This window comes from Lissotriton helveticus, chromosome 3_2 (genome assembly GCF_964261635.1).
Source record: "Lissotriton helveticus chromosome 3_2, aLisHel1.1, whole genome shotgun sequence".
Lineage (NCBI taxonomy): Eukaryota > Metazoa > Chordata > Amphibia > Caudata > Salamandridae > Lissotriton > Lissotriton helveticus.
This window is the reverse complement of record NC_136062.1, coordinates 42,709,297-42,736,616: the sequence shown is the minus strand read 5'-3', so window position 1 is coordinate 42,736,616 and position 27,320 is coordinate 42,709,297. Positions and strand designations below refer to the sequence as shown.

The window sequence follows — 27,320 nt, the reverse complement described above, 5'->3', positions numbered from 1 at the left end:
CCTTGCCACCAAAGAGGTGGCTGCCAGCGAACGGCATGTCCATGAGGGTGTTCTGGACCTCAGCCGAGAAGTTGGCGGACCTCAGCCAGGCGTGGCGGTGAACCCCCACCGTCGTTGACATCGCCCTACCCAGGAAGTCCGTGGTATCCAGCCCACATCGAATGGAGTACCGCGCTGCGTCTCGTCCCTCTGCAAGGGCTTGAGCGAGCTTCACCCGTGCCCCCTCCGGGCACTCCGGCAGCACGGCCGCAACCGTATCGAACAGAGAGTGGGTGTAACGACCCAAAAGGCAAGCAGTGTTGACTGACCGCAACCCCAAACTGAGGGAGGAGAACAGTTTCTTGCCAAACTGTTCATACCTTTTGGATTCCCGATCTGGAGGTGCAGTCGGGAATGCGGACTGGGAAGTAGAGGCCTGGATAACTAGGCTCTCGGGGTGGGATGGGTGGACAGAAAGCTAGGGTCGCCCGGAGCCGGGCGGTGGCGCCTGGCGACGTTCCTATCTACAGGGGAAACTGTAGTGGGCCTGGACCAGGTGCCCAACAGGACGTCCGTGAGAGCCTCATTAAACGGCAGTAGAGGCTCCGAAGAGCTTACCTGCAGTTTAAGGGCCTCAGTGAGGATGTTAGACCTCACAGTCGTGACGGGGGAGCTCAAGAGCCAAGGCCTTGGCCGCCCTCGTCAGCACCACACTATAAGCAGCCCCTCCTCCGTAGCCACGGTAGAGGGGCGACAAAGCCAGTGTCAGGCGAAGTTTCGAGACCACTGGCTTCCCCTAGCTCGTCTGTCCAGTCCTGAAATGACTGACACTCCCGTGTCAGAGGGTCCTCAGACCCCTGCCAGTCACCCTCTCCCTCCATCTCCTGAAATCAGGTGCAAAGGACGGAGCCGGATCAAAGAAGAATTGTTCTTCTGCCAGCGTCGAATGCGGCGTCGAGCGACGCCGGCCCGACGCCGGATCCGGACCGAGGGAAGGACCAGGGAGGGTGCCGGTCGAGGACGACACCCTAGGGGTCGATGCCGGCGGGGTCGTAAGGTCGACCAGCGGCGACCCGGATCCAGCGCGGCCCTGCGGCGCCGGGACCAAAGTCGTCGACGGCGCCGAAGACCCCCTCGAGGGCGCCGGGGCCGAAGCACCCGGCCCGCTTGGGCTCCCAGCCGGGACCGCGGGCCCGAAGGCGCCGCGGAACCCGACGGAGGAAAGAGCGACCTCATGGAAGGCATCGATCTCCTCCGGCGTCGCATTCGGCCCAGGGACCGGCGGATATGGAGCAGGCCGCAACGCCTGCGTCTCCGGCGGAGCCGCGTGGGCTGTGTCGCCCGAACCCCCGGCCGCATCGCGCGAGCGTTGGGGGGAGTTGGAAGAGCGATGTCCTGAGGACTTTGAGCCCGACGAATGCTGACGACTCGCCGAGCTTCGACGACTGTGGCCCCGTGACCGATCCCTCGACCCCCTCCTGGACCGGGACCGTGAGCGGCGCGGGGCTGACTGCCGGATCTAGAGGCGCTTACGGGACCGCTCCCGCCTAGCCTTCGACGTCAGGGCCCGGCAGTCGGGGCACGACATGTCGTCGTGGTCGGCCCCGAGGCAATAGCGGGACCGGCGGTGGGGATCGGTAACCGACATCAGTCGGTTGCAGTCGGTACAGGGCTTGAACCCGGTCACACCTACCGGCACCGACAGTCATAAAGACTCGAAAAGTGATCAAAAAGGATCAAAAAAGTTTAGTCAAAAAATGACTAAGAGTACTGCTTTTTCCGGATCTGCGCTTGCCGGACAGAAAAAAGAAGAACTGACATCCACGCGCCGAGGGCGGCTTCTAAGAACTCCGCTGACGTCATCCCGGCGCCAACGACGCCCGCAGAGCCGCAGATGACGCCTACCGACGCGCAAGGGTATTGCTACGCAAAACTTTCCGGATCCAGTCTGACGCCCGGGGATATTCTAAGGTAAGGAATCTAACACTAACTTGTTTCTTTCAGATAAGCAGTTTACATTACACAATAATTACTTTTAGACTACTTTTCAGTTACTTTAGGATTACTTGGAGTACTAGGGTTAGTATACCTAGATACCACATATTAGGATCTAACAATACATGGTAAGTAAGAAGTTTCCTGGCTTAAAGTTAATGTTTTCCCCAAACAAAACAATAAATCAACATTGGAACATTTTTGGCCCAAAATCTTATGACATGGGGTCCTAAGGGAGACAAATGGTTATTGGTTTCACAGGTAAGTAAGAGTCTTACAAGTGGGAGATTTGGGGGTTAAGACCAAGGTTCCCCAAGGTCACAGGCACAAATATGGTGACAATCACACAGAGATGCTGCAACATGCACCTCCAGACAACAAATGGCATCAGATTTCACGCGAAACATACAGACCTCTAGTTGCACCACCTGTGGCACTGGGGCAGCCGGGTGCAGAGTGCAAGGGTCCAATGTTTGCAATGGGGCTGAGGGGGCCTCCGGTTAGGGACTGCTTACGAGCAGGCCACTCGGTGTGGGAAGAAAGCTCCTGGTGGTTAAGGTTAGCGCTGCAGGGGCCAACAATCAGCACAGTAGCTGCCCCACCATCGGCACAGGGGCGGCCGAATGCAGGGTGCCAAGAAGATGTTGGGCCCTGTGCATTTCAATTGAGATCTTCGATTCGGCAAAGTTGCTGAATACTCGGACAGGGAGGCTTCCTGAAGGCGAACACTGGCTGGATAGGTAAGTTGGATTCTTAGGGGATGTCTGGACACCGTTGGTTGTGCCAACCAAGGCCATTGGGCGTCGGGTGCAGGGGTGTCTTCTGGGATTGTGTTTTCTTACCAGCTCCGGTCATGGTCGGTGGGACCCTTCATGATGAGGCTGCATGCGTCGTTTTGAGGGAGTTTGGGGATCATCAGATCAGGATTGCTAGGGAGAACTCCATGTGGTGTTGGGCCACTAAAACTCGAGCCGGGTGTAGAGTGCAGAATCGCTGAGTCACCGGAATCAGGGTTCTGGTCTTGGAGTCTTTGTTGAGCAAATCCGGTGCTCACGGGAGAAGGTGTCTGTAAGGTGAGTGCAGCGCAGATCCTAGGGGCTCTTGGGGCAGCTGGTCATGGCGGGTTCTTCGCTGTAGGCAGGTCGGAGGCAGACAGGCCGGTAGGGCTGGGGCCAAAGCAGTAGCAGTCCTCTTCTTCCTGGTTCAGCAAGGCCCTTCTGTACTCCTTCCTCGAATCTGAGGAGGCAAGAATCAGGATGGCCCCTAAATACTAGATTAGGGGCGTTAAAAGGGGTGCGGAGGTCGTGACCGATGGGTCCCTTCCTTGGGGAGGGTGGCCTGACCCCCTATCATGCCATCCTCCAGTGGGAGGGGGGTCATGAGACTCTTCCTGATTGGTTGGGTCCACTTATTATCATGATGAAGGAGACTGAGATGTGTGCTTCACCTCCCCTCCCCCACCCGAGGGGTGTGGTTTGCAAAGGTGGGCCCACCTCTTCTCCTAACTTGTATTTATGCCGATTCTCCCACCCAAAGTGAGTTGCAGAACTGGGGAGCCAGTTGCTGGGGGCAGCAAAAGGCAGGGACTGCTCACAAAGGCAGCAGGCCTTTGTAGCTTCTCCCTTCGTGGACCCAGACCATCCTGGGATAGGCGGCATTACGCCTCAGCCCAGGATGGGCTTCGTTTCTCCCAGAGAGCAGAGGCTCTCTACCCAGGGGTCCAGAAACCTTTCTGGCGGTGGCAATTGGCGGCCAGTCATTCAGGTACTACACCAGGGCTGGTTGTTTTTCAGGGGCCAGCTCCAAGTTGCCCTACGAGGGCATTTGACATTAAATCTTACAATGGCATAAGCATTGGTTTAATGTGCTGAAAAGTTTGCTATCACACTTCTCAGGTTTTAGTAAAACCATTATGGAGCTGAGGAGTTTGTAATGACCAACTCCTAGATCATATACTCTTTATGGCTTTACTACACTTATAATGTCTAAGAATAAACTTAGACACTGTAGTGATACAGGGCTCATGCCACTGTACCCTCCCCTGAGGGCAGGTGCCAGAGGGGTGAATACCTAGACCTCAGGCAGTGGGTTGTAGGGATGGCACATAGGGATGCCACGGTAGGATCGTTGGTAGCAGGGACTAGCTCTACACTCGGTGCTAGTAAGCCCAACGTCCTCGTAGGTTCGTGAGGCTTTTGACTTCATCTTAGCAAATTGACACTGAAGGCAGCACCTTGTTTCAGGCCATTTCTCCAATAATAGGCACATTTGGCTCATTTCCACACAGAATATTAATTATGTTGAGACAGCAGAAGTCTGTCACATGTGAGTAGGGTAGGGATCTGTGCACCCGTCCTGAATAAGAAGCTTTACGCTTCGAAACATGTTGAAGCACATAGGAGGTCATGTACATTAAATACACATAAAACCTCCATCACACCTTTTTAACAATACCAGCACGGAGGCATATTAAAAGGTTTTAGTCCTCACTTGCCAGGTCATTTTAAACAATCACTCATCCACTCACTTCTGACCCTACCACTCACCAAACCTCACACACCACACAGTGATTACATCAGTGCTCCTGCGTATTCGTTGGTTAGTAGCACGCCGCGTTCCGTAGAGGGACGTGAAGATCCATATGATGAAGCATAACACCAAGGGCCCTTTTGGTGTGTGAGGGGTATTTAAAAAACACTAAGTGCTTCCCACCAATGTAGGAAACACTCGCCAATATAGAACATGTTTCCCCTTTTTCTTTTGTCTATCATTCATGGGAGATTCTCTGTGTTCTTTAACACAGGGATGTGTGCCCTGTCGACTCTTCACTCTTCCCTGCATCAAAACACGCAGCCTGCAATGGTAGTGTGTTGGTGTGTGGAAAATGACAATGTATATGTACATAAGCGGCGTTCATTTGTGTTCACCCTCGCCACTGTTGAAGGTAAAGCGAAAGTCACGAAACAGTGGCCCCGCCATCTTGTCCCCTTTTAGGCCCCATCACGAACATAGATAGTAGCCATTTTTGTGTCATGACCTCTCTGCCCACTGCCAATAGCCTGCGTCTCTCTCTCTCCCCCACTCCCCAGCCTCGCGAGTATTCCCCCGCGCCCTGACAGCCCCCGGTTTCTCCTGCGCGGGCCATAAACGCACCTCTAAACACAACCCTGCCTCCGTGCTGAACCCCTGCCCCCTCGCTCTTTCATCCCACCCATAGAACAGACCCTTTCGGTAACCTCTTCCTCCCTGCCCGATTGCCCGGCCTGATCCCAGGCCATCACCTAGCCCAACAGATGCAGTTTATTGCTTCCTACAGTAGGACCTCGCCTCACATCAGAGGAGCCGTGATTGATGAAGGCCTTCACACCCCTAGATCTGACCGACACCCCTGCATTCCTCCCAGGAACACCCTTCCTCTCTTCTGATGACCCCCCCCGGCTACACCTGGCCTCTCGACGCAGTCCCAAATCATAAAACTAGGTCTCGTGGATACACCCCCCCGGCCCCGCATAGCAAAACGTGATCTTATCGCCTGCCCAACCTTAGATCAGACTACCCCCTCCTGCCCTCGTGTCCTGTTGGAATGTCCGGCTGCAGATTGCGATCACATGTTACATTTGGGAGGGGAAAACAACATCAGAGCGGCCGGTATGGGAATAGGCCTGGAGCTGGGATCCCAAACATGCCCTTTTTGTACTTCAAAGTGTCTTTATTGCAATAAGGAATGTTTGTGCATCATAAACCTGTGTATAAAAGACGGAGCCGTAGAGAAACTTGTTAGAGCACCTCGAGAAGATACCCTGTTGTCTGATTTGACGTGTTCTGTTCCGTCGGAAATAAACTCCTGTTTCCTGCCTTCCAGTCTCCAGCGCCTGCCTCTTTATTTGGTAATCATGAGTTGGGTGAGAAGCGGCTAACGCCGGGCAACAATGGAAAAAGCGGTAATTGACCTGACCTGCCTGAACCCTTTGTTTTACAGGTGTTAAGGTAAAGGGCCACCAAGGGTGGCACAAAAGGTGCTGCAGCCCTTAGAGGCTAGTCACAGTGCGCCTAGTACCCATGGTGCCTTTTACAAGGGCTTACCTGTGGCCTGAGAAGGGCCAATTGGGGGTAAAAAAGGTACAGTTTTTTGGAAAAGAACACAGGCCCTGGGAGCCTGATTGGCAAGGACCCAGGGCACATCAAGTCAGTTTGCATCAGATGCAAGGCAAAAAGTGGGGGGTTAACTATGCAAAAAGGGGCACTACAGTATAGCTATGCATATACACACACACACAAACGGAAGGGCGACATAGGGATGCCTTTATCATTCACACATACAATACTGCTACTGTGGACCATGTATGGTTTTATTGAATGTACTGGTGCCCATCATATTGGGCACCAGTCCATCATTCTTTTAGGGCCTAAGAACCTCACAGTTTGTCTCTCATGTTAAACTCTTGCTTAAATCATTGCATTTATGAGTAATTTTGTATGACAATGTTATATATTCTTAGTTAGTCTTAATAGTGTGCTTTTAGTATTCATATTCTGATATCATAGATGGTGTAATGATACCAGAACAGAAAGATTTTATGAGCAAAATGGTAAAATAATTTGCTCATGTTACATTACAAATAGTGCCGAGATGTTTCTCATGATAGTTTTGAGAACGAATATAAAAGCAGCATAGTCAGCTTGCTTGGGAAGCTTTTTGACTTTCTACCAAGGTTACAGACTGAGGACCAACTCATTCTAAGAAATATATACTGTCCTTGAATTCAGCTCCAGGGTGTTAGCATTCAGGTATGCAACAAAAACTGTACACATTCACTTTGGCAAATCTTTCAGAGCCAATCACCATTAACCAGGATTTATTAAGAGGAATGGATTTAACTTCGTATGAGAGGTTAATAATATTTATTTTCTGCTCATTTATAATTTTTACATTTAGTAATAGTATCTGCTAATATTTTTATTGTAAACTCTGCATTCAAATGGATTCAAATAAAGCCCTATAAAATAACATGCTCAACTGGGGTAAAGGGTGAATGAGTGGAACCCATTCTCTTTAAAATCTTAGGTCCCTGACAGGTACATTATTATCGCATTCCAAATGTGAACCTTCTCTGGGTAAGCACAGCAGAGATTTGTGGACCACCTTCTGTCTGTTATCCCACTCTCAATGGCAAGTTGGTATACCTCTGCCTACCTTAGGGCCAAGGGAAAGCTACTGCTGTGGTCAGGATTGATCCCCACTATTATGTAACACATAGGACTACTGCAACACCAAGGTTTCAAAGAACTGTCAAAATATTAAAAACAAGAACCTTTTAAGATGGAACATACCAGAGGTCGACTGGTCATGGTGACTAGGGATGAGTTGTGCCAACTATGGAGCAGGATAGTTTATATCCACAATTCAAAAACAAATGACAGTCGGCTTACAGGCTGTATGATCCTCTGACAAATGTACTGTAAAAATCATGGCTCATTCAGATAGCTGTACTGAACTTTTAATCTGGAGTTTGTGAAATGCTATTAACCCAAAAACTACAGGATACAGGCAATCTTGGCGTTAATGGGAATTACAGAGTAATTTCATTGTCTTAGCTGTCGCCCATCAACTGTGATATAGAAAAAAGGTGCCAAAGGTAGTCAAATTGAATTAATGAGGAATCCACACCTTTTGCTGGAAAGCAAACACTAATCTTCTGTTCTCAATATACGCATTTCCTTCTGATTTATTTATTTTTACTTTTACTTTGCTGCCACTTCCGTGCTGGTGATTCTCGGATTTTGTTTTCTTCTCCCCTCACAATCCTCCTAAAGGGCATACAACCATTTCCTTCTAAAGAGTAGCAGTTATATCTTGGAAGATCTCTTGCTCTCTTCATCTGAAACTTTAACAAGTACTTTTCTCAACCCCTTTCTCTTTGGGTCTCCTTTCCTCTAACCCTCCATCTTTATCCTATAAGTCGGGTGTCATGTTGCCACAATGCTGCTATACTCAGTTTATATTTCTGTAGCTAACATCTCTTCTCCAAAACTTAACATTTCGAAAACCCACCCATAGTTACTTTTTCTTCCATTAGCAGACTACCCTTATTTTGTTTGTTTCATGATATATCAATATCAATATAGCTTTATTCGATTTTGAATCAAAAAATCATAAAAGCATACAGTTTAAAACAGTTGTAAATAAAACATACATACAATAATACATAATATCTACATGTTAAAAAGCTTTTGCCCAACCCGTGGGAGTAAGAGTCTTGGTTAAATCGTACCATACACAGGTCAGAATTTGAACAAACTGCAATTTATTAGGGGTTCCAGTACTTGGAACTATAGAGCAGTGATTCTTGACGGGTATGAATAGGAGAACTTCTGCCCATTAACATGTTACACCCTACCTTTAGACTGATTGTGGGGGACCACGACATTCTGGGGTAAAAATCGTGCAAATCCCAGACGGAGATTGGACTATTTCCCACTTGGGGTGCCCAGGTACGCAAGTACGAGACAATCTGTCTCTGCCTAAATCTTACAAGCACTAAGTCGCCAATGATATCTTTTTGGAGGGAACCCAACCAACCCACCCTTCTAACACTCGTTATTGTACCCACAAGGTTGGGTGGCAAGGGTCTATTGATGGTCAGCCAAAATTTGACCTTGTTCAGCAAGTCGTGTTGTCTCTCGGTTTTCCCTGGAGGAAGTACTGGTACTCCTGCGAGGACACACACAAAAGGAGCTGCCTCCGGGGGTAGTTGGATGGAAGTAGCTTTATTATAGTGTGCTCTAGGGGCAGCCAGTTGCGGGAGGGTAGGTGTAGGGGGGGTTCTGCAAAGTATTGGGACAGATACGTTGGGGGCTATTGGTTGGGTTAAGACCCTTTTGCCTAGCGTGGTTGGCTTTGGGTCTTTCGAAGTAGGAGATGGTTTGGGTGCTATAATACTTTTGTTAGCTGGCAAGGTGGACTTGGTGGACTTAATGGTTTCTTCCAATCCCGTCAGCCTGTCCCCTAGTGTGTTTATTTTATCTTACAGTGGTGTTATGATAGAGCTGACCAGTTGTTCGATAAGGGATAATAACTCCACCTGTGTAGAAGATGGTAGGACAACTAGTTTCTCAACAGACTCAGATATCTTGGAGGGGTTGCTTGCAGGAAGTGAAGGGCTTAAGCACAAATTTTGGGGTTTAGGTTGGTTCCCCATGTTATTGACCCCATTACATTTCCTTATAACGGGTGAGGAATCGGGAATGGTGAGCCTTTGGGTGTTTTGAATGTTGTCTTGATTGGATGATGGGAGGGGTTGCAAAAAGCTGACAGTGGCGGGTGATGCACAGAAACTTTCAACAGGAGGCGGTGAATCCACTAAAACGTGAGTGGTTTTGCATAGGAAGTTTAACTCATCTAACCACGAGGACGCTTGGTCTGCGACTACTGTTTGTAAGGTCTCAGTGGGCATTGTTGTGTTATCCCCCTTGTAAGTCATATTGTGGTTTAAGACCTAGGTCAGGGTCAAAGTCAGTTGATAATACTCCACGGAGAAGCAAGTGTTCTTTACCTCATTTTAGTATGTAATCACGAAATCAGGGGGGATGGCCCCGTCCCGGCCTCCTCGGGTCTCAGAGGGCCCGCCCTTTGCCCGGGCTTCGCCCCGGGCAATGTCCCGCGCGCGTCCCGCGTCGCGGGAATAGGAGCGAGATTAAAGCACTGTAGGCGTGGGGGCGGGAACGCCGAGGGAAGAGGCAGCAGCTGTGCAGCAGAGAGCCTGCTGGACCTTGCAGTCCCTCGGCGTCTGTAGCTGTCAAAGGTCTTTCCCCTTTCCCCGCACAAGGTAACAAGCGCTAGCAAATGCGCTGGAGTCCCACGATGTCCTTCCCTCACATCCACGGGGAACAAAGTCACGAACAGCAGCCCACAGTGAGCGGCACCCACGGAGCGGGGGCCGCAATAGGTTTTCAAATGACCGAGCGTGGGGGCGGGAACGCCGAGGGAAGAGGCAGCAGCTGTGCAGCAGAGAGCCTGCTGGATCTCGCAGTCCCTCGGCGTCTGTAGCTGTCAAAGGTCTTTCCCCTTTCCCCGCACAAGGTAACAAGCGCTAGCAAATGCGCTGGAGTCCCACGATGTCCTTCCCTCACATCCACGGGGACCAAAGTCATGAACAGCAGCCCACAGTGAGCGGCACCCGCGGAGCAGGGGCCGCGATAGGTTTTCAAATGACCGAGCGTGGGGGCGGGAACGCCGAGGGAAGAGGCAGCAGCTGTGCAGCAGAGAGCCTGCTGGACCTCGCAGTCCCTCGGCGTCTGTAGCTGTCAAAGGTCTTTCCCCTTTCCCCGCACAAGGTAACAAGCGCTAGCAAATGCGCTGGAGTCCCACGATGTCCTTCCCTCACATCCACGGGGACCAAAGTCACGAACAGCAGCCCACAGTGATTTATTCTCCTACTTCATCTTTTTGGTTCCTCCCCTTATCTCTTACAATTCATATTTAATTCTTCCATTAGACTGTTTTTCAGAATTTCTACTTCTGCCCCTAGTACCCCCATCTCTAACCTCTTTATGCTGGCTATCTTTTTGAATCCACATCAAATTCTGCTTTTTTTGTATTATGTTTACATGTATCAATGGTGGAGCACCACCTTGTCTGTCTTCCACTATGTACATGTATATCCCATCCCATAACCTCTATTTGCCACTATCTTATGTCCACCACTCATTCTGGTTGTGGTCAACCCAGTTTCCATTCTGATGCTATTTCCTCTTTGTACTCAAACCCTGGTATGCCCCTTCGCCCTCAACTTCCCTTTTCTCATAATGTCTTTGTTCCATTTCGTTACCGAACAGGAACGCATTAATGATGTTGCGTATGTTGAAGTTGTTGGACTCAATGTTATAAGCATTTATTTAAAGTGTGCTGACTGTCTCTATAAAATGAATGAATATGAGAAAGAAAATACTAGTCAGGAGAGGTCAGTTTCATTCACACCACAATGACCTTTCTCAAGCCATATGCCAGCTTATCGCTACAACAGGCAGAGGATGGCCTAGTTACCATCTGTTAGTGAACACTTGTTTCTTTTTAGGAATGAATTCATTCTAGAGCATAGTCTATTCTATTATCTAGGATTTGTAAAGCGCATGGCTACCCACAAAGGCTTCCCAGCGCTGTGCAGAGGGAGGGAGGAAGGAAGGAAGGAACCTAATTATTTGAATAGAAAGTTCTTTAACAGTTTCCTAAAGGAGAGCTCTGATTCTGCTTTCCTAATTTGAAGAGGAAGGGCATTCCATAGCCTAGGTACTAAGATGGAGAAGGAACGTCTTCCGACTCTAGCCTTTTCAAGGCTGGGGACAATAAGATGTTGCCGAGAGGCAGATCACAGAAGTCATGAAGGCTGATGGATTGTCAATAAGTGTAGACCTTTCTTGTGTGCTGCTTTGTAGGCCAGGCAGGGCACTTTAAATTGCATCCTTTTTTTCACTGGAAGCCAGTGTAATAAGGTTCTTGCAGCCGTAACTGACAAATTTCAGCATGTTTTGCTCCTTGGGGACTACTGCATTTTGTATCATCGGAAGCCTATTTAGGATAGATGTGGGGCTGCCTAGATATTGAGAGTTACAATAGCCAAGGCAAGACAAAATCAGGCCCTGAACTGTGGTTCTATGTGTGGAATTTGACTGCCATCTCAGTACTCTCCTGAGGGTGGGAAAGAGGCCGAAGCAGATGGCTGACAATTTCTTGGCTTGGGAAGTCATGGTAAGCTTTTGGTCTATCCAGACACACAGACTTTTCATTTCTTCCTTGGGGAAGGGTTTTCTGCCTATAGATACTGTTACAGCAAACAAATGATGGACGGAATGCTGACAATGCAAACATTCTCCCCCAGTCAAAAGATCTGAGTTAAATCCACCCCAGTTTGGCCATATGCAAATCAGTCTCGACCTTGTGCCTCATGGGAACAGTCCAGTCCGAACTGCCAGGCCTGGTCCTCCCTGGACCGGAAACAAGCATCCTGGGGCCGGTTTCAGGGTATGCGACCCTTCTTCAGCCAGGCTAGCTTGAATCCAGTGGCACAGTGAGCACGGGACCCATGTCTGGGTATACCCATCCCACTTAGGGCGAAAAGTGTTAGAGCAAACAAATGATGGACGGAATGCTGACAATGCAAACATTCTCCCCCAGTCAAAAGATCTGCTTAAATCCATTGTTCTTTTGCCAACTACGCCACCCCAGTTTGGACCCTTGCCCTCTAGGACCGGATTTGATTAACTGGGAAAGTTAGACTCCTTATCTGGCCAGCAGAAGGTTTGCCCAAACCCTTCTGGTGACAGCTGTCTCCCTGCTGTGGGAAATAACCTCTAGAATGTCTAAAAACCAAGAGGACTGAAAAGGTCAGTATGAGAGAGGTAGCTGACCAGTTCACAGGATCCATGTCAATTAGTATGCGTTTGGGGACCTTGGAGAAACTGAGGACAACCTATGTTAATTGCAGGAAGATGCTTGTAACCAATTTTACAAGGCCTGGAACCCGCTTCATGGCAGGATGAAGACGCTGGAGGGTTGAGTTTCAAACAAGAGACATGCTTGTGTGACCAAAAGGCAGCCAGCCATATGATGCAACTGGCAAGGTAAGCTGAACAGTCAAAAAATAATAAAACAAAGCACATTAGTTAAAGCTCTGTATCAAAATGTGTGGCTGATATTTTAGCATGAAATACCTTCGAAATAAAAGGAATATGTATTCTTGTGTAAGGCTTAATTAACTTTATTAGCACTTGTGTTCTGATGTTCCGCAAAAGCTCTGAAAAAGAAAAAAAAAGAAACAATCAAACTCTTCATAAATTAGGAGGCTATCCATTTTAAAGTTACGTCAAAGATTCAAGACATTTCTCAAGGACCCAACTACTCATCAGAGAATTTAACAGAATGACCAGGACTCCAGATAAGTTAATGAAGTGGGAGAAAAAATATTTCTTAGGGATTAGAAAAATAAATCTAATTTGTTATGGGGGTACATGTAAGGGGGATACAATTTGATGACATTTTTTAACATTAGTCAAATTTGTTGTAAGCCCTGGTCTCCTTATAGCTAGATATCTCTGCAAATCAAGCAATGCAATTTAATATTATAGTACATTCACAGATTAGGCTTCAAGTACAGTGCAGCGCCTTCTTGTGCCATATCAATGCTGATAACATTGAAGGTGGATACTCAGGTAGATTTCTGTATTGTTACTCCCAATTTGATTCTATTGGGACTATTGGCCCGATCAGATGGAGTAAAACAGCAAAGATGTTAAATATCTGGTGGGCTAAACATTAGAGGTATTCAGAGAAATTTAAAATAAAAAGTCTGTTTAGTCTATCTTGGCCTTCAGATTCTGTGCAGACGTAAAAAGTTAGATGTTGAGGTGTTGAAAAAATGCTATTAGGTTGTTCAACTGAAAGTCACTAATATTGAATATGCTTCAAATCATCTACTATGAGAGTCTCCCATGATCTAGACAGTACAATACTGCCATCAAGAGGCAACATCCAAGACACCTTTGAAAATATTGTAAACTACACATGTTCAGTCTCCCAGAAGTGTAAGCAGTAAAGGTTACTTTTAAAACATTAAAGTAGAATTGAAATTGTCGAGGTAATGTCATGTTCTCCGTTATTATCTATGACTATTTGAAAAATTTTGAATTCTAAAAGTTTATTACATGCATTATTTTATTTGACTAAATATACCTTAGCAGCCCCAAAGTACCCCTTAATGCTACCCTTACCTGAAAATCCCTTTCTACCCCTTGAAGTTACTCTGTCCTGAACTCTAAACCCCCCCCCCCCCCCCCAACTATCCCTTAAGGATAACCCTCCCTGAACTGTACCCTCCTCTTGCTACCCCTTAAAGCTAGCCTTCCTGGAATGTTAAAAACTTCTTACTAACTATTTACGCACCCTTATCTGAACCTGAAAAGAAAACCTTACTCCCCAACACTATTATTCCCTAACTTAAAAACTCCTTACTAACCCTATATGCTACCCTTCTCTATACCCTAAAAACCCCTTACTGCTGCCAATCCCTGAACCCTACCAACCACTTAGTACCACTTAACGGTACCATTCCCTGAATTCTTAAAACCCCTTTCGGGTTCACTGCCTCCACCTCCACTCTACTATAACAGGAAGATGCCCCCTTGCTCGGCTCCCAGTTAACTTACCTTTGGCCAATAAAGCACACCATTTTCCGTTTTTTTTTGGGAGCCACAATTTTGTGTTATTTTTTTTTCCAGCAGAAAACATTTTGACATTACTTTTTTTTCTTTTTTCCCCCTCAATAGTTTTACTGTAAACCCTCCCCCAGCATAGGCATCATGTCGCAATATAACACTAACTTCATTTACACAGTCAAATGTATTGTATGAAATATCAAAGGACTGTAGAAAATTGATTTACTTTACAGTTTTCACTTGATATGATCCACAACCGGATTATGAGCACATCTAAACATAAAATACCAGTTAAACTGTGCAAGATAAGCATCAAATACTCATTGATCTGCATTAGACAACAGTAATACAATATACAGTCATACATTTTTATGGGAATTTATGAAGTGCTCAATTCCTAGGCAGATTGTCAATTTCTTCATAGGACACAAATGTTCCTTTTTAAAGTGATAACTCTCCCATGCAAGTCCAATCTCGTGAGAATTGAGATGCGCAGTCCGCCCCAGCCCACAATTCTGACCATGCTGCAACCTGCTTTCCTGTATTATTGTACAGTACAAATGAATAATGTCCTCCAAATTGTATAGAGAGTATATGCTGCTAGATGTAAAAAGGGCCAATGCTATAGCACCTGCCTAGGCAGTCTCTCGGTTGAGTTCCCTCTGTCCCCAGAACCATGAATTATGACCCCATTACCAAGTTGGGGGAGGGGCAAAATGGCACTGCTCCTAGGGAGCCAACCATTCGAGCATATGCCTAGCTATATGCCACTCTTTGAAGGTAAGGAAAAGACAAGGAGAGAGAAGCATTGTGCAAGTGAGAGAAAAGTGGAGTGGGAGACGTTTTTGGGTTAGGTGTGCTGCCTGAAAACAGTACAGGCCTAATCTCGGTGCTGTATTTTTCTTTCCGCAACACAACATACTTTTTCCTAAATCTGAAGCAGTTCCTTTGATTGAACTTTCTTTTGATTGTTCTATCACATTCATCTGGTGTCTGGTCTGAAATGGTGAAATTAACCTAAATTAATCTCCTATGCGGATATCGACCAGTAGTGCAATTTGTTTTGAGCAAGGGAACCTGGGTCTATTGCCTATTTTACAATTTGTTTTACAAAATACTTTAAATGACAGATCCTTGTAGATGATCGACTGTGAAAAAAGGATAGTAGCATATTTTGTTACACAATAGTTGGGCAGGGTCAAGAACTTCAATTAAATTCCCACACCTACCTCATTGCTGGGGTATGCCTGCTAGAACTTAGCTATTTAAAATGCCTAGGGCTATTCCGTGGATGGCAGCAGCTGTACAGTAGAGGTATCAATTGTGGAATCCAGCTACACTGACTGAAACCCTGAACCTCATCTGAAATCCATTAAGGCCTACATTTAGGATACAAAAACACTATTAACCTATCACTCAAACACACCCTGCAGGGATTGGATGCACTGGCTAAGAATACAAACTCTGAGTAACCTGATAACCTGCAGTCTCAATGGTCTTCTAAGTAGGCGATGGCCGCACGAGTTATATTGGTGGTTATAAAGAACAATGCCCTTCACTTGAAGAGGGCCTCATCTGTATCTCATATTTCAGTCTGGAGTCTCATTACTTGGGACAGATAACCTAATATCCAATATTCTCCTTTGAGGTCCAGTATCCTCTTGCAAGGCCACATGCATGTAACCATTTCGAACCCTAATCTTATTCAGATATTTATACTGTCACAGTTTATGCCGGTTTCCCTTCTCTAACTCTGGAAATTCTTAAGGGGACAAAGATTAATCATTTCTGGCTCCAGAGATCACGGATACAGGTGCAAAATATAAATTGATTCACACAAGCGCATAGAGGTGGCAATGACCACTTGCGATGGGACATCTATTTACTGAGTCAGCCGTAGTATCGTAAGGACATCTGTATAGAGTAGTGTGGCGCTCTCCAAGCAATAAATCTCCTTCCACCCAAAAAGAGACACACTCTAGAGAGAAACGTCTCTGTAGATTTACAGGTATATGCACATATGCCTAGGTACACAACTTAGTCCAACTTGTATTAAAGGCAGTAACCAACACAGTAATTGAAGGAAGTCTGTTTAAAGTATAACTTCTTTTTTATTCTCGTATTCATTTCTTCTCAATCTCCGGGAGTTGCAGCCACTTCGTGACACAGAACCAAAAGCCTGTATACAAGGTCCATCTATAGAAAATGTTAAAATAAACACCACAATGGAAATATAAAATATCAGAACATGTATATAATTCTTAGACTTATGATGTTTCAGGTATTGATCATACCTGTACATGTATACATTGTGACTGTTGAGTATGAATGATGAGATGGATGTGGTGTGTATGTGGTTTGTTCTAGTTTTAATGATGAAATACTGAATATACCATTATCAATAAATAACTATTTTTGTACTTTTCAGTATATATATTTTTGTCTTTATCTCTCCTTGTATTTTGAAGTCGCCCTAGGAATTTATGTTATGAATGTGTTTTTGGGAAATGCTGTAATAATAGCAGTGTATTTAGCTTGTGTTTGAATGTGAGTGAAATATTCCTTGTATTTGTGTTGCCTTGTGTGTAATTTTCTTTTGTTTTATTTTCTAGTGGGACATTGTTAGTGCTTGCTGTGTCAGTGAAGAGTAGGTGTTGGTGAGTCTAGTGGTCTCTGGCAAGTGAGTGGTATTGTTTTACAGTATATAGGTCTTTGTGTGCTTTGTAGTGATCTACTTCTTGCAACGGCTACGTGCCAGTTTTTCTTTTTGCTTTATAAATCCGCACTTTATTGTTTTTTGTTTTTTTCTTTACAGTGTTGAGTATTGTTGACTTGTTTGTCAAGATACTTTACTTACTAAGGATTATGGCTAGCCGCAGGATGACTGCTCAGCAGGTAGCTGGCATGCATTCCGAGTCTTCTTCTGGCCATGAATATGAGACGGTCTCTGCATCTGAGGCAAAGGAGGAAGGCCAGGATTCCAAAAGTGAATTTTCTGTCAGAGAGAAATCATCTGATGGCTAAGCCAGTCTCAGAGCGGATGAAGTGCTGCTTTTAGGGGAAAACACTGGTGTGCTGATAGTCCAGCATGTGGCATCTATATTGCAGCCTGATTGGAAGTGCTGGACTCTGGGTTGACCCAAACATGGTGCAGCCGAAGTTGCCTGCCTTGAGTAGTGTTGCAGGGTGTAGAGTGAATTGTGAGAATGTTTTGCCTATAAATTTCTTTCAGTTGTTTATGGACAACGTATTTTTGAATGAGATTGTTGAGCAGACTAATTTATATAATGAACCGTATTTGAAGGACAACAGTGCCATACCTAAGCCCCACTCTAGAGCTACCTGGTGGACTCCAACAAATCTGGATGAGTTGAAGAATTTCTTGAGTCTATCTTTTTTGATAGATCTGATAAGGAAGCTGTTTCAGTCTTCATATTGGTCTACTAATTCCTTAATGGCAATGGCAATGGTTCATGCAACCATGAGTCGTAATCAGTATTTGCATCTTCTTCGGATGTTGAATTTTGTTGATAATGATTTAGTGTTGCCACAAGATCATCCTGATTGTGACCATCTTTTTAAGGTTTAGCCTGTCCTTGATCACTTGGTAGATCGATTTTCAATGATCGATGTGCCACGGAAAGAAATAGCAGTGGATGAGTCTTTCGTCCTGCTCAAGGCCTAATTGTTTTTTAGGAAGTACATTTTTAGCAAGTGGGCATGTTATGGAATTAAGATGTATATGCTGTCTGAGAAGAGTACTGGATATGTCTATAATTTCAGGGTCTACACAAGTAGGGATTCCAGTATTGACCCCCCATCCCTCTCCGGTTGTCCGTCCACTTTTGGAGTTACAGAGAAAATTGTGTCGGAATTTGGTATTGGACCTTTTAACAAAGTCACCATTTATACGTAGATAACTTTTAGACTGGTGTGCCATTGTTCAAGGAGGATATTGTTGCTTGTGGCACAATCGGCTCTAACAGTAAAGGTTACCCAAAAGAGCTTGTTTGTAAAAAAACGATAAACTAATTGCTCAGAAATTTGACTACCAACCATGATGAAAGTGCATCATCTGTGACTGTTGGGGGTCGGGTTGCTTAAGTGTGCAAACCTGTGTGCATGTTAGACTAAAATAAGCACATGGGTGATATAGCTCGAGTGGATCAGAGGTTGGAACCTTACACTGCTGTTCGTAAGGCATACGTTTGGTATAAGAAGGTGGCTATCCATTTATTTCATTTATCAACCTACAATGCTTTTGTTGTATTTAAGGATTGTTCGCCAGAGTCAAAGATAAAATTTGTTCAGTTTTAGAAGTCTCTGATACGCAGTCTTGGTTTAGTGGAACATCCCTGCAAATCTCAAATGCAGCTAAACATTTTTTTTTTAAATCACAATAACCGCACCAGTACAAATTTCCTAACACTCAGCGTTCCCCTCAACCTCCCGAGTAAAATGATACCTCACTTGTGTGGGTGGGCCAAATACGTAGAGATTGAGGGGATAGCACAACAAGCTCTAAGCGCTATGTTCTTTTATATACGTTTTAGGCTCATTCTGCATTGGACACCCACACAAATGAGGTATCATTTTTAATGGGAGACCAAAGGGAACGCTGGGTGGTAGGAAATTTGTGCTGGCATGGCGATCCAACACAGATATGTAAGGAAAATGTGATTTTTTTGTGTGCTAAATTTGAGATTTGCACGGGATTCTGGGTAAGAAAATGTCGGGAGATCTACGCAAGCCACATCTCCCTGGACTCACCCGGGTGTCTAGTTTTCAGAAATGTCTGCGTTTAGTAGGTTTTCCTACACGGCTAACGAGCCAGGATCAAAAGCGCAGGTGACTCCCTCGCAACACTAGGTCGATAATTTTCCAGTCTCCACAGTAGGTTTAGGCCATTTCTTGTTGCGGGTAGTAGGCCTACCCACACAAGTGAGGTACTGTTTTTATCGGGAGATTGAGGGGAACACAAAATAGTAGAACAAGTGTTATTACCAGTTGTCTTTCTATGCGTATCTGCCTTCCAAATGTAAGAAGGGGTGTAAAAAAAGAAGACATTTTGAAAACAGTCCTCTAATTCACATGCTAGTATGGGTACACACAAATTGAGAGATGTGCAAATAACCAATGCATCTAAACTCCAGATCTAGTTCCCATTTCAGAAATTAATAGGCTTCCTTGATACCTATTTTTTTACTCTTGACATTTTATCAAATGAATTGCTCTATATCCGGTACACAATGAAAACCCTTTGCAAGGTACAGCTAAGTTATTGGTTCTGGGTACCTCAGGATCTTGGTGAACCTAGAAGCCCTATATATCCCCGAAATGATAAGGGTCCAGTGACGTAACAGTATATTGCTTTAAAAAATCTGCCATAGTTAGAATAAGTTACAAGTGAAAATGTAGGCACAATGACTGTTTTGTTCAACTCAATTTCAATATTTTATAATTACAACTGATACTTTCTATAGGAAAGCAGTGAACGATCTACACAAATGACCCCTTGCTGAATTCAGAATTTTGTCTAGTTTTCAAAAATGTATAGCTTCCCAGGATCCATTATTGGTTTCACACCCATTTCTACCAGTAACTGGAAAGAGGTTAAAGCACAAAAAATAGGAAAAATACGACCAGTAAAATGCCAAAACTGTGTAAAAATGTTGGTTTTCTGACAATTGTCGGCCTGTTCCTGAACACTGGAAAGATGGTGCTTTTAGCACCGCAACCTCTTCGTTGATTCCATAGGAAGGGCAAACATCAGATGCTTTCTTCTGCAGCACTTTACCATTTTTTCCCAAAAAAACAAACTAAATTAGCTGTATTTTGGGCTATTTCTTCGTCCCCTCCAAGGGAATCCTCAAACCCTGGGTATCTTTCCAATCCTCAGGATGTTGGAAAAAAGGATGCAAATTTGTTATGGCTACCTTATGTGGAAAAAAAGTTATGGGGGCCTAAGCCCAAACTACCCCAAATAGCCACAAAAAAAAAGTGTTGCACTGTTGGGGGGCGAGGGGTGGGGCCAGGCAGCGAAGGGGTTAAAGCCAAGAATACAATAATGATTACAATCATGAGAAATAGGTGTATAAAACAACAATAGATGCATTAGCAACAGCAAAAAGAGTAAGTATTATGCATAGTTAGAAGAAGAAAAAATTGGGAAACAACTGAGGCTCACCTCATTGGAATAGATGGCCTAATACCACATGTTCTACAGCTGCCTCACTGAAGTGTGCTGATGTAAGGCAATATTGCTAAGTGAAAGTATAGTAAGAATGGTTTTCAACGTCTCAGCACGGCAAATCTTCTCTATACGAACGCCTGCAAACAAGGCTGCAGATGTGGAAATCGCCCTTATAGAGTGCGCTTTTGGCGTGGAAGACATCGGTTTGCCCGCTTTGGCATTGCAGAATTGAATAGTGGCAGAGATCCATCTGGAAATAGTCAATTTAGTCGCAGAATTGCCTTGCTGAAACAGGATAGTAGAGGGGGAATTGTTTGAATGTTATTATGAATGGAATCAATTACAGTTAGCAATGCATAGTGTGGCAGGAAGCCACAGGGTAAGAGGAGACATGGAGGAGAGACCGGATGCCCGAATGGGCAGGACATTCTGGAGGGCCATGAGGAAGGCACAGGAATAAGTAATAATCTGTATGTGCACTGCTTAATAATAAATGGCAATAAAATTGGTTTAAAAAACAAAAAAGAATTGCCTTGCTGAGATAGGCCATAGGCCATAGGCCACAAAGAGTTGCTGTTATTTACGGAACTGTTTGGTACGATGTAAGGAGAATACTACTTACTGTCACGGCTCGCGGCGTTGCCGCGGCCGGCCATCCCGCAAACACACACGGGAGGCCGGGATACTCACTTCCGGCGGAAGTCGAGTACTCGGTCTAGCCACTGGGAAACCAGGCACAGAAGCACTTCCGGGGGAAACGCATAAACTGCGCGTTTCCCGCCGGCTGAGTGCTTCGGATTCCGGATTCTAGCTGTACCTCACGTTTCCTGAGACCTGCATGCTCGGAGAAGAGCCGGGCAGGAGTGTTTTGACTTCCTGCTGCCCTGCGGAGCTCTCTTCAGCTGACTCAGAAAGCCGCGCTGAAGTGCAACTTTGTTTCCGCGCTTTCACGGGAGCCGCGCTGAAGTGCTACATTGTTTCAGCGGCATTTCCAGAAAGCCGCGCTGAAGTGCTACATTGTTTCAGCGGCTTTCACGGAGAGCCGCGCTGCTTTGCAACTTTGTTTCAACGTCTAGGAGGCAAGCCGCGCTGAAGCGCTTCCTTGTCCTAGACAGCCCCATCCAGGAACGCTTGTGTACTACTTCACCTGGGGGTTCCAGGAAAAGCCTTTTTTTTTGTTTTCATGACCCTTGGTGCGCAGGAGCGCCCTAAGGGTATAAATTGAACCTAGGATTGTGTTTTGGGGGTTTTACTTTGTTTTCCATCGCGCAGGAGCGCTATAAGGGAATAAACTCCGCCTACAGATCCTTTTCACCTTACCAGGGATACCACAAGCTGGGTGGTTGTTTCCCGTTTCCAGCTACCCGCGCAGGAGCGCTTTCCTTTTTGTTTTAGCTTGGGTGAATGCGCAGGAGCGCTTTCTTTAGTTTGTACTTGGCGATAACGCGCAGGAGCGCCTTCCTCGCTATTCACAACCGGAGCTGCACTCATCGGGGACTCTTCGTTTCGGGAGCCTCGGTAAGTCCTCCAGGGGTACCTGGTACTGTGTGTGTACGTGGGGTGGTTCCTTTCGGGTCTGCTTCCCTTTCTGATCTTTCTTATTCTGGTTTCCAGTGACACCGAGACGCCCCACCAGCTCCACGCCATCCTTAAACCTACACCCTGGCTACCATCCCTGCGTCCATCTCATCCCTGCTGGGTTTTGTCGTCCACGAGGGTTAGGTGGGTACAGGGACGGGTGCTCTTGTCGTCTCTGCGGAATCGCGCCACAAGCAAAGGTGAGACTTGTGGGGCAAACCTGACAGAATCCGAAGCCCACGAAAATCATTCCGCCCAGACGACATGAGTGATCAGGAAGTCACCCTGCAAGACATCGCAGTCATGCTTGCTGCCATGCAAACAGAGAACCTCGCCCTCCGCCAGGACATAACGACCCTACAGGGTCAAATGGCAGCCGGGGTCTCAAATCCTTGGGGTACTACTCCCAGCCCCAGAGCCAGACAAGACGGCCTGTTGAGACAACCCACGTTCACCTTTGGGGGTCCTTCCACCACCACGAACCAAGACACAGCCATCCAGGTCGTCACTCCCCATCCGGTGCAGTTGGCACCCCCTGAACGGTTCTACGGAGATAGTACTAAGTACGGAATATTCATCCATCAATGCCAACTACATTTCATGGCTAGGATTGCGGCCTTTCCCGATGATGCTTCCAAGGTCGCCTACATACTATCTTACATGGGCGGAGATGCGGCTCAGTGGTCCATCTCTTTGGTAGAGAACGACGATCCCATGCTTAACCACCTGCCTACGTTTAAAGAGACTATGCGGCGTATGTTCGCTCGCCATACCTTCGTGCAGGCTGCAGACAACGAGTTGCTCGGCCTCAAGCAAGGCAACCAGGACTTGCTCCATTACATCACCATGTTCAACCGGTTGGTCATCGAAGCCCACTGGCCAGAGGACAAGAAGGTATCCGTGTTCTATCGGGGGTTACGGGATGACCTGAAGGATCTCATCTCGCAGTATCCCGATCCGCCCGAAGCCATAGGCCCTTTCATAGACATGGTGGTGAAAATGAACTTCCGACTACAGGAAAGGAAAACGGACAGAGGAAAAGGGAACGAAATCCGACCCTTGCCCATCGGTGACAAGGGCGTCGAGAAAGCCAAAGAAGCTCCTACTCCCCAGGGAGAAGCGTCCGAACCCATGCAGATCGGAGGCATCAGAGGACCCCTGACCAGTCAAGAACGGGAAAAAAGGAGGAAGCAGAACCAGTGCCTGTATTGTGGCAAAAGCGGCCATTTCGTACGGGAATGCCCTGCTAAGCCCTCAAGACCACGAGGCAGAAGGCCGTTTGTGTTGCCCATCAGTAAGGGAGACAAGACGGGAAACGAGGAAACCCAGTAGACACAGGGATCCGTCTTCTGGGTTCTTCGTCATGCACATCTGCGATCCCTGTGGTATACGACGGTAGTCATCACGTCGGCATGGACGTGTCCTTACGGAATCAGGCGGGCAGAACCTGGGTGGTGACCGCCATGTTGGATTCCGGGGCGACAGGCTGCTTCATCGATACTGCGTTTTCCCGCGCATTGGGCATCGACACTGTGACGAAGGCCCAACCTGAACCCGTCAAGGCCGTTGACGGAACGGACCTTACTTCCGGCCCCATCCGACACCGAACCGAAAACTTGACCATGGTCTTCTCAAACAACCACACCGAGTCCATTTGTTTCGACGTCATAGACGCCCCTCAGTTCAAGGTGATCCTGGGTTTGCCTTGGTTGGTGAAGCACAATCCCTGCATCGATTGGGTGACCAGAACCGTCCATCTAGAATCAGAGCACTGCACCAGCACCTGTTACACAGATATCGACCTGACAGGTCCTCGGGTCATACAGGCACACTCGTTACCTGTGGTTGGGATGGGAATGGTTTCCCAAGGAACCATACCGAAAGAATACCAGGACCTAGCGGGGGTATTCGATAAGAAGGGAGCCAACACGTTGCCACCCCATCGATCCTTTGACTGCCGCATAGACCTGATTCCCGGCTCCACGTTGCCATGCAGCAGGATCTGCTCGCTCACAGAAAAAGAGAACATCCACCTCCGCTCCTATCTGGACGAATACCTGGACAACGGCTTCATACGTCACTCCAGATCTCCGGTTTCCTCTCCTCTTTTCTTCGTGTCGAAGAAGGAAGGTGATTTAAGGACCTGCATCGACTTTCGTGCGATGAACACCATCACGATTAAAAACCGGTACCCGCTACCGTTGATAACCAACCTCTTGGACCAGGTCAAAAACGCCACCATATACACCAAACTAGACCTTCGGGGGGCTTACCATCTTGTCAGGGTCCGGAAGGGCGACGAATGGAAGACCGCCTTCCGAACGAAGTTCGGCCTGTTCGAATACCAGGTCATGCCGTTCGGACTCTGCAACGCCCCCGCCGCATTCCAGTTTTTCATTGATGAGGTGTTGAGGGACTTCATCGACGTCTTTTGTATCGTCTACATCGACGACATCCTGATATATTCGCAAACCAATGAAGAGCACGTCCATCATGTTCGTTCAGTCCTACAGCAACTGGAGAAACACCGTCTGTACGTGAAGTTAGAAAAAAGCCTGTTCCACGTCACCTCGGTTGAGTTCCTGGGGCACATCATCACACCGGCAGGCATCCAAATGGACAACAAAAAAGTGGAAGCCATCCTGTCTTGGCCTACCCCAGAGACGGTGAAGGGCGTCCAACGATTCCTCGGCTTTTCCAACTATTATCGTCGTTTTATCACAGGCTTCTCTGAGATGGTGGCTCCCATTACGCGCTTGCTGCGCAAGGGAGTACGTTTTGATTGGGACCAAAAAGCCGACAATGCCTTCCAGGAATTGAAGAGACGGTTTACCATGGCCCCGGTTCTGGTGCACCCTGACACCGAGCAGCCTTTCATCGTAGAGGCTGATGCTTCTAAGGACGCCATAGGCGGTGTGCTCTCACAACGGGACTGCGAGACGGGCCGACTGCATCCCGTGGCCTTTTACTCCAAGAAACTCCAACCCGCCGAGCGCAACTACACCGTGTCTGATCGGGAACTACTAGCCATCAAGACCGCCTTCGAGGAATGGCGACACTTCCTGAAGGACTCGAAACATAAAGTGACCATCTATACAGACCACAGAAACTTGCAGTTTCTACGATCAGCACGTGCCCTCACAGCCCGACAGCTCCGATGGACCTTATTCTTCAACGAGTACGACTTCTTGATTACATTCCGGCCCGGGAAAGACAACGCCAAAGCAGATGCACTATCGCGGCTGGCCGAAACGGAAGAAAACGCTGAAGACCATGAGCCTGGCCTGATCCTACCGGACAAACATTTCCAAGGCATCATCGCTCCTGTTCGTTCCGATCCCGTTGTCTCGGAAGGGGACGAAGAAGGAGGGACAAGAAACCAAACGCATCTAACCGGGGTACCCGAACAAACAAAAGCCCTATACATGTGTCACAATCATGTACTCTCCGGCCATCCTGGTTACCACAAGACGCTCGACCTTGTGCGGAGGCAGTATTGGTGGCCAACGATGGTGACGGATACAAAGGCACACGTGACAAACTGCGCCGTCTGCCTGCTAGGCAAGAACAGATCCGAACCATCGGTTGGTCGTTTACAGCCCATTCCTGTGCCTCCTTCTCCCTGGCATACCAGCTCCATGGATTTCGTGGTTGAGCTCCCACTCACCAAAACAGGGCACACCACGGTTCTCACCATCGTGGACCACCTCACCAAGATGGCACATTTCGTTCCCTTGACGAAGCTTCCTACGGCGGCCGAGCTGGCCTTGATATTCGTACAAGAGGTGGTTCGTCTCCATGGCATTCCATCCGTGGTCATAACGGATAGGGGATCGCAGTTTGTGTCCCGCTTTTGGAAGGAGACATGTAGGATACTCGAGATGGACGTACGTCTCTCCTCAGCGTACCACCCCCAGACCGACGGGCAGGCCGAAAGAACAAACCACACCATGGAACAGTACCTCCGTTGCCTACTGCTGACAGTCGAGAAGGAATGGTCCGAAGTGCTATGGATGGCAGAGTATGCGTACAACAACAGCAAGCATTCGGCCATCGGCATGTCCCCGTTCTTCTGCCTCCAAGGACGCCATCCTCGCACGTCGGCATGGGAAGAGCCTCGGGACAGCCTCCTACCCACCGTGCGTTCTTACCATGGAACACTGCGCGACCTGTGGCAAAAGGCACGGTTCGAGTTGGCCACAGCAAAAGACAACTACAAGGTGCGGGCAGACGCCCATCGACAACAAGAACCCGCGTATCGCGAAGGCGACAGCGTATGGTTGTCTATTCGGCACCTAAACGTGCATGGGCCCAAAAAACTGCTGCCACGTTATGTGGGTCCCTTTCCTGTGGAGAAAGTAATCAACCCAGTGGCCATGAAGCTGTCCCTGCCTTCGCACATGAAAATCCATCCGGTCTTCCACGTCTCCCTGCTGCGGGCAGTTCGGTCTGGCGGTTCTCTTCCGTCACCCCCTTCTCCGGTGGTGGTGGAGGGCCATGAGGAATATGAAGTCAGGGCTATCTTGGGGTCCCGTCGTACCAGGGGCAAGCTGTTCTACCTTGTGGACTGGAAGGGGTACGGTCCCGATGAACGATCCTGGGAGCCCTTATCCCATGTACGCCATGCTCCTGTTCTGGTCCGTGCTTTCCACCTACGTCATCCCCTGTGTCCTCGCCCCGTCTCTATTTTCTGACTTCGGGGGTGGCTTTGGAGGGGTTCTGTTCTGGGGGTGGGTACTGTCACGGCTCGCGGCGTTGCCGCGGCCGGCCATCCCGCAAACACACACGGGAGGCCGGGATACTCACTTCCGGCGGAAGTCGAGTACCCGGTCTAGCCACTGGGAAACCAGGCACAGAAGCACTTCCGGGGGAAACGCATAAACTGCGCGTTTCCCGCCGGCTGAGTGCTTCGGATTCCGGATTCTAGCTGTACCTCACGTTTCCTGAGACCTGCATGCTCGGAGAAGAGCCGGGCAGGAGTGTTTTGACTTCCAGCTGCCCTGCGGAGCTCTCTTCAGCTGACTCAGAAAGCCGCGCTGAAGTGCAACTTTGTTTCCGCGCTTTCACGGGAGCCGCGCTGAAGTGCTACATTGTTTCAGCGGCATTTCCAGAAAGCCGCGCTGAAGTGCTACATTGTTTCAGCGGCTTTCACGGAGAGCCGCGCTGCTTTGCAACTTTGTTTCAACGTCTAGGAGGCAAGCCGCGCTGAAGCGCTTCCTTGTCCTAGACAGCCCCATCCAGGAACGCTTGTGTACTACTTCACCTGGGGGTTCCAGGAAAAGCCTTTTTTTTTGTTTTCATGACCCTTGGTGCGCAGGAGCGCCCTAAGGGTATAAATTGAACCTAGGATTGTGTTTTGGGGGTTTTA

At 47.6% G+C, this 27,320-nt stretch overlaps 1 protein-coding gene across 2 annotated transcripts in view; it reads right to left on the bottom strand.

Moving 5' to 3' along the window:
* COPS2 (COP9 signalosome subunit 2) overlaps positions 1 to 27,320 on the bottom strand; it is a 441,002-nt gene that overhangs the window by 102,694 nt on the left and 310,988 nt on the right. For both annotated transcript variants that reach the window (XM_078684793.1, XM_078684794.1), the window contains exon 11: positions 12,682 to 12,764. In XM_078684793.1, coding sequence (XP_078540919.1) covers positions 12,682 to 12,764 — 83 coding nt within the window. The remainder of the gene's footprint in view (positions 1 to 12,681; positions 12,765 to 27,320) is intronic.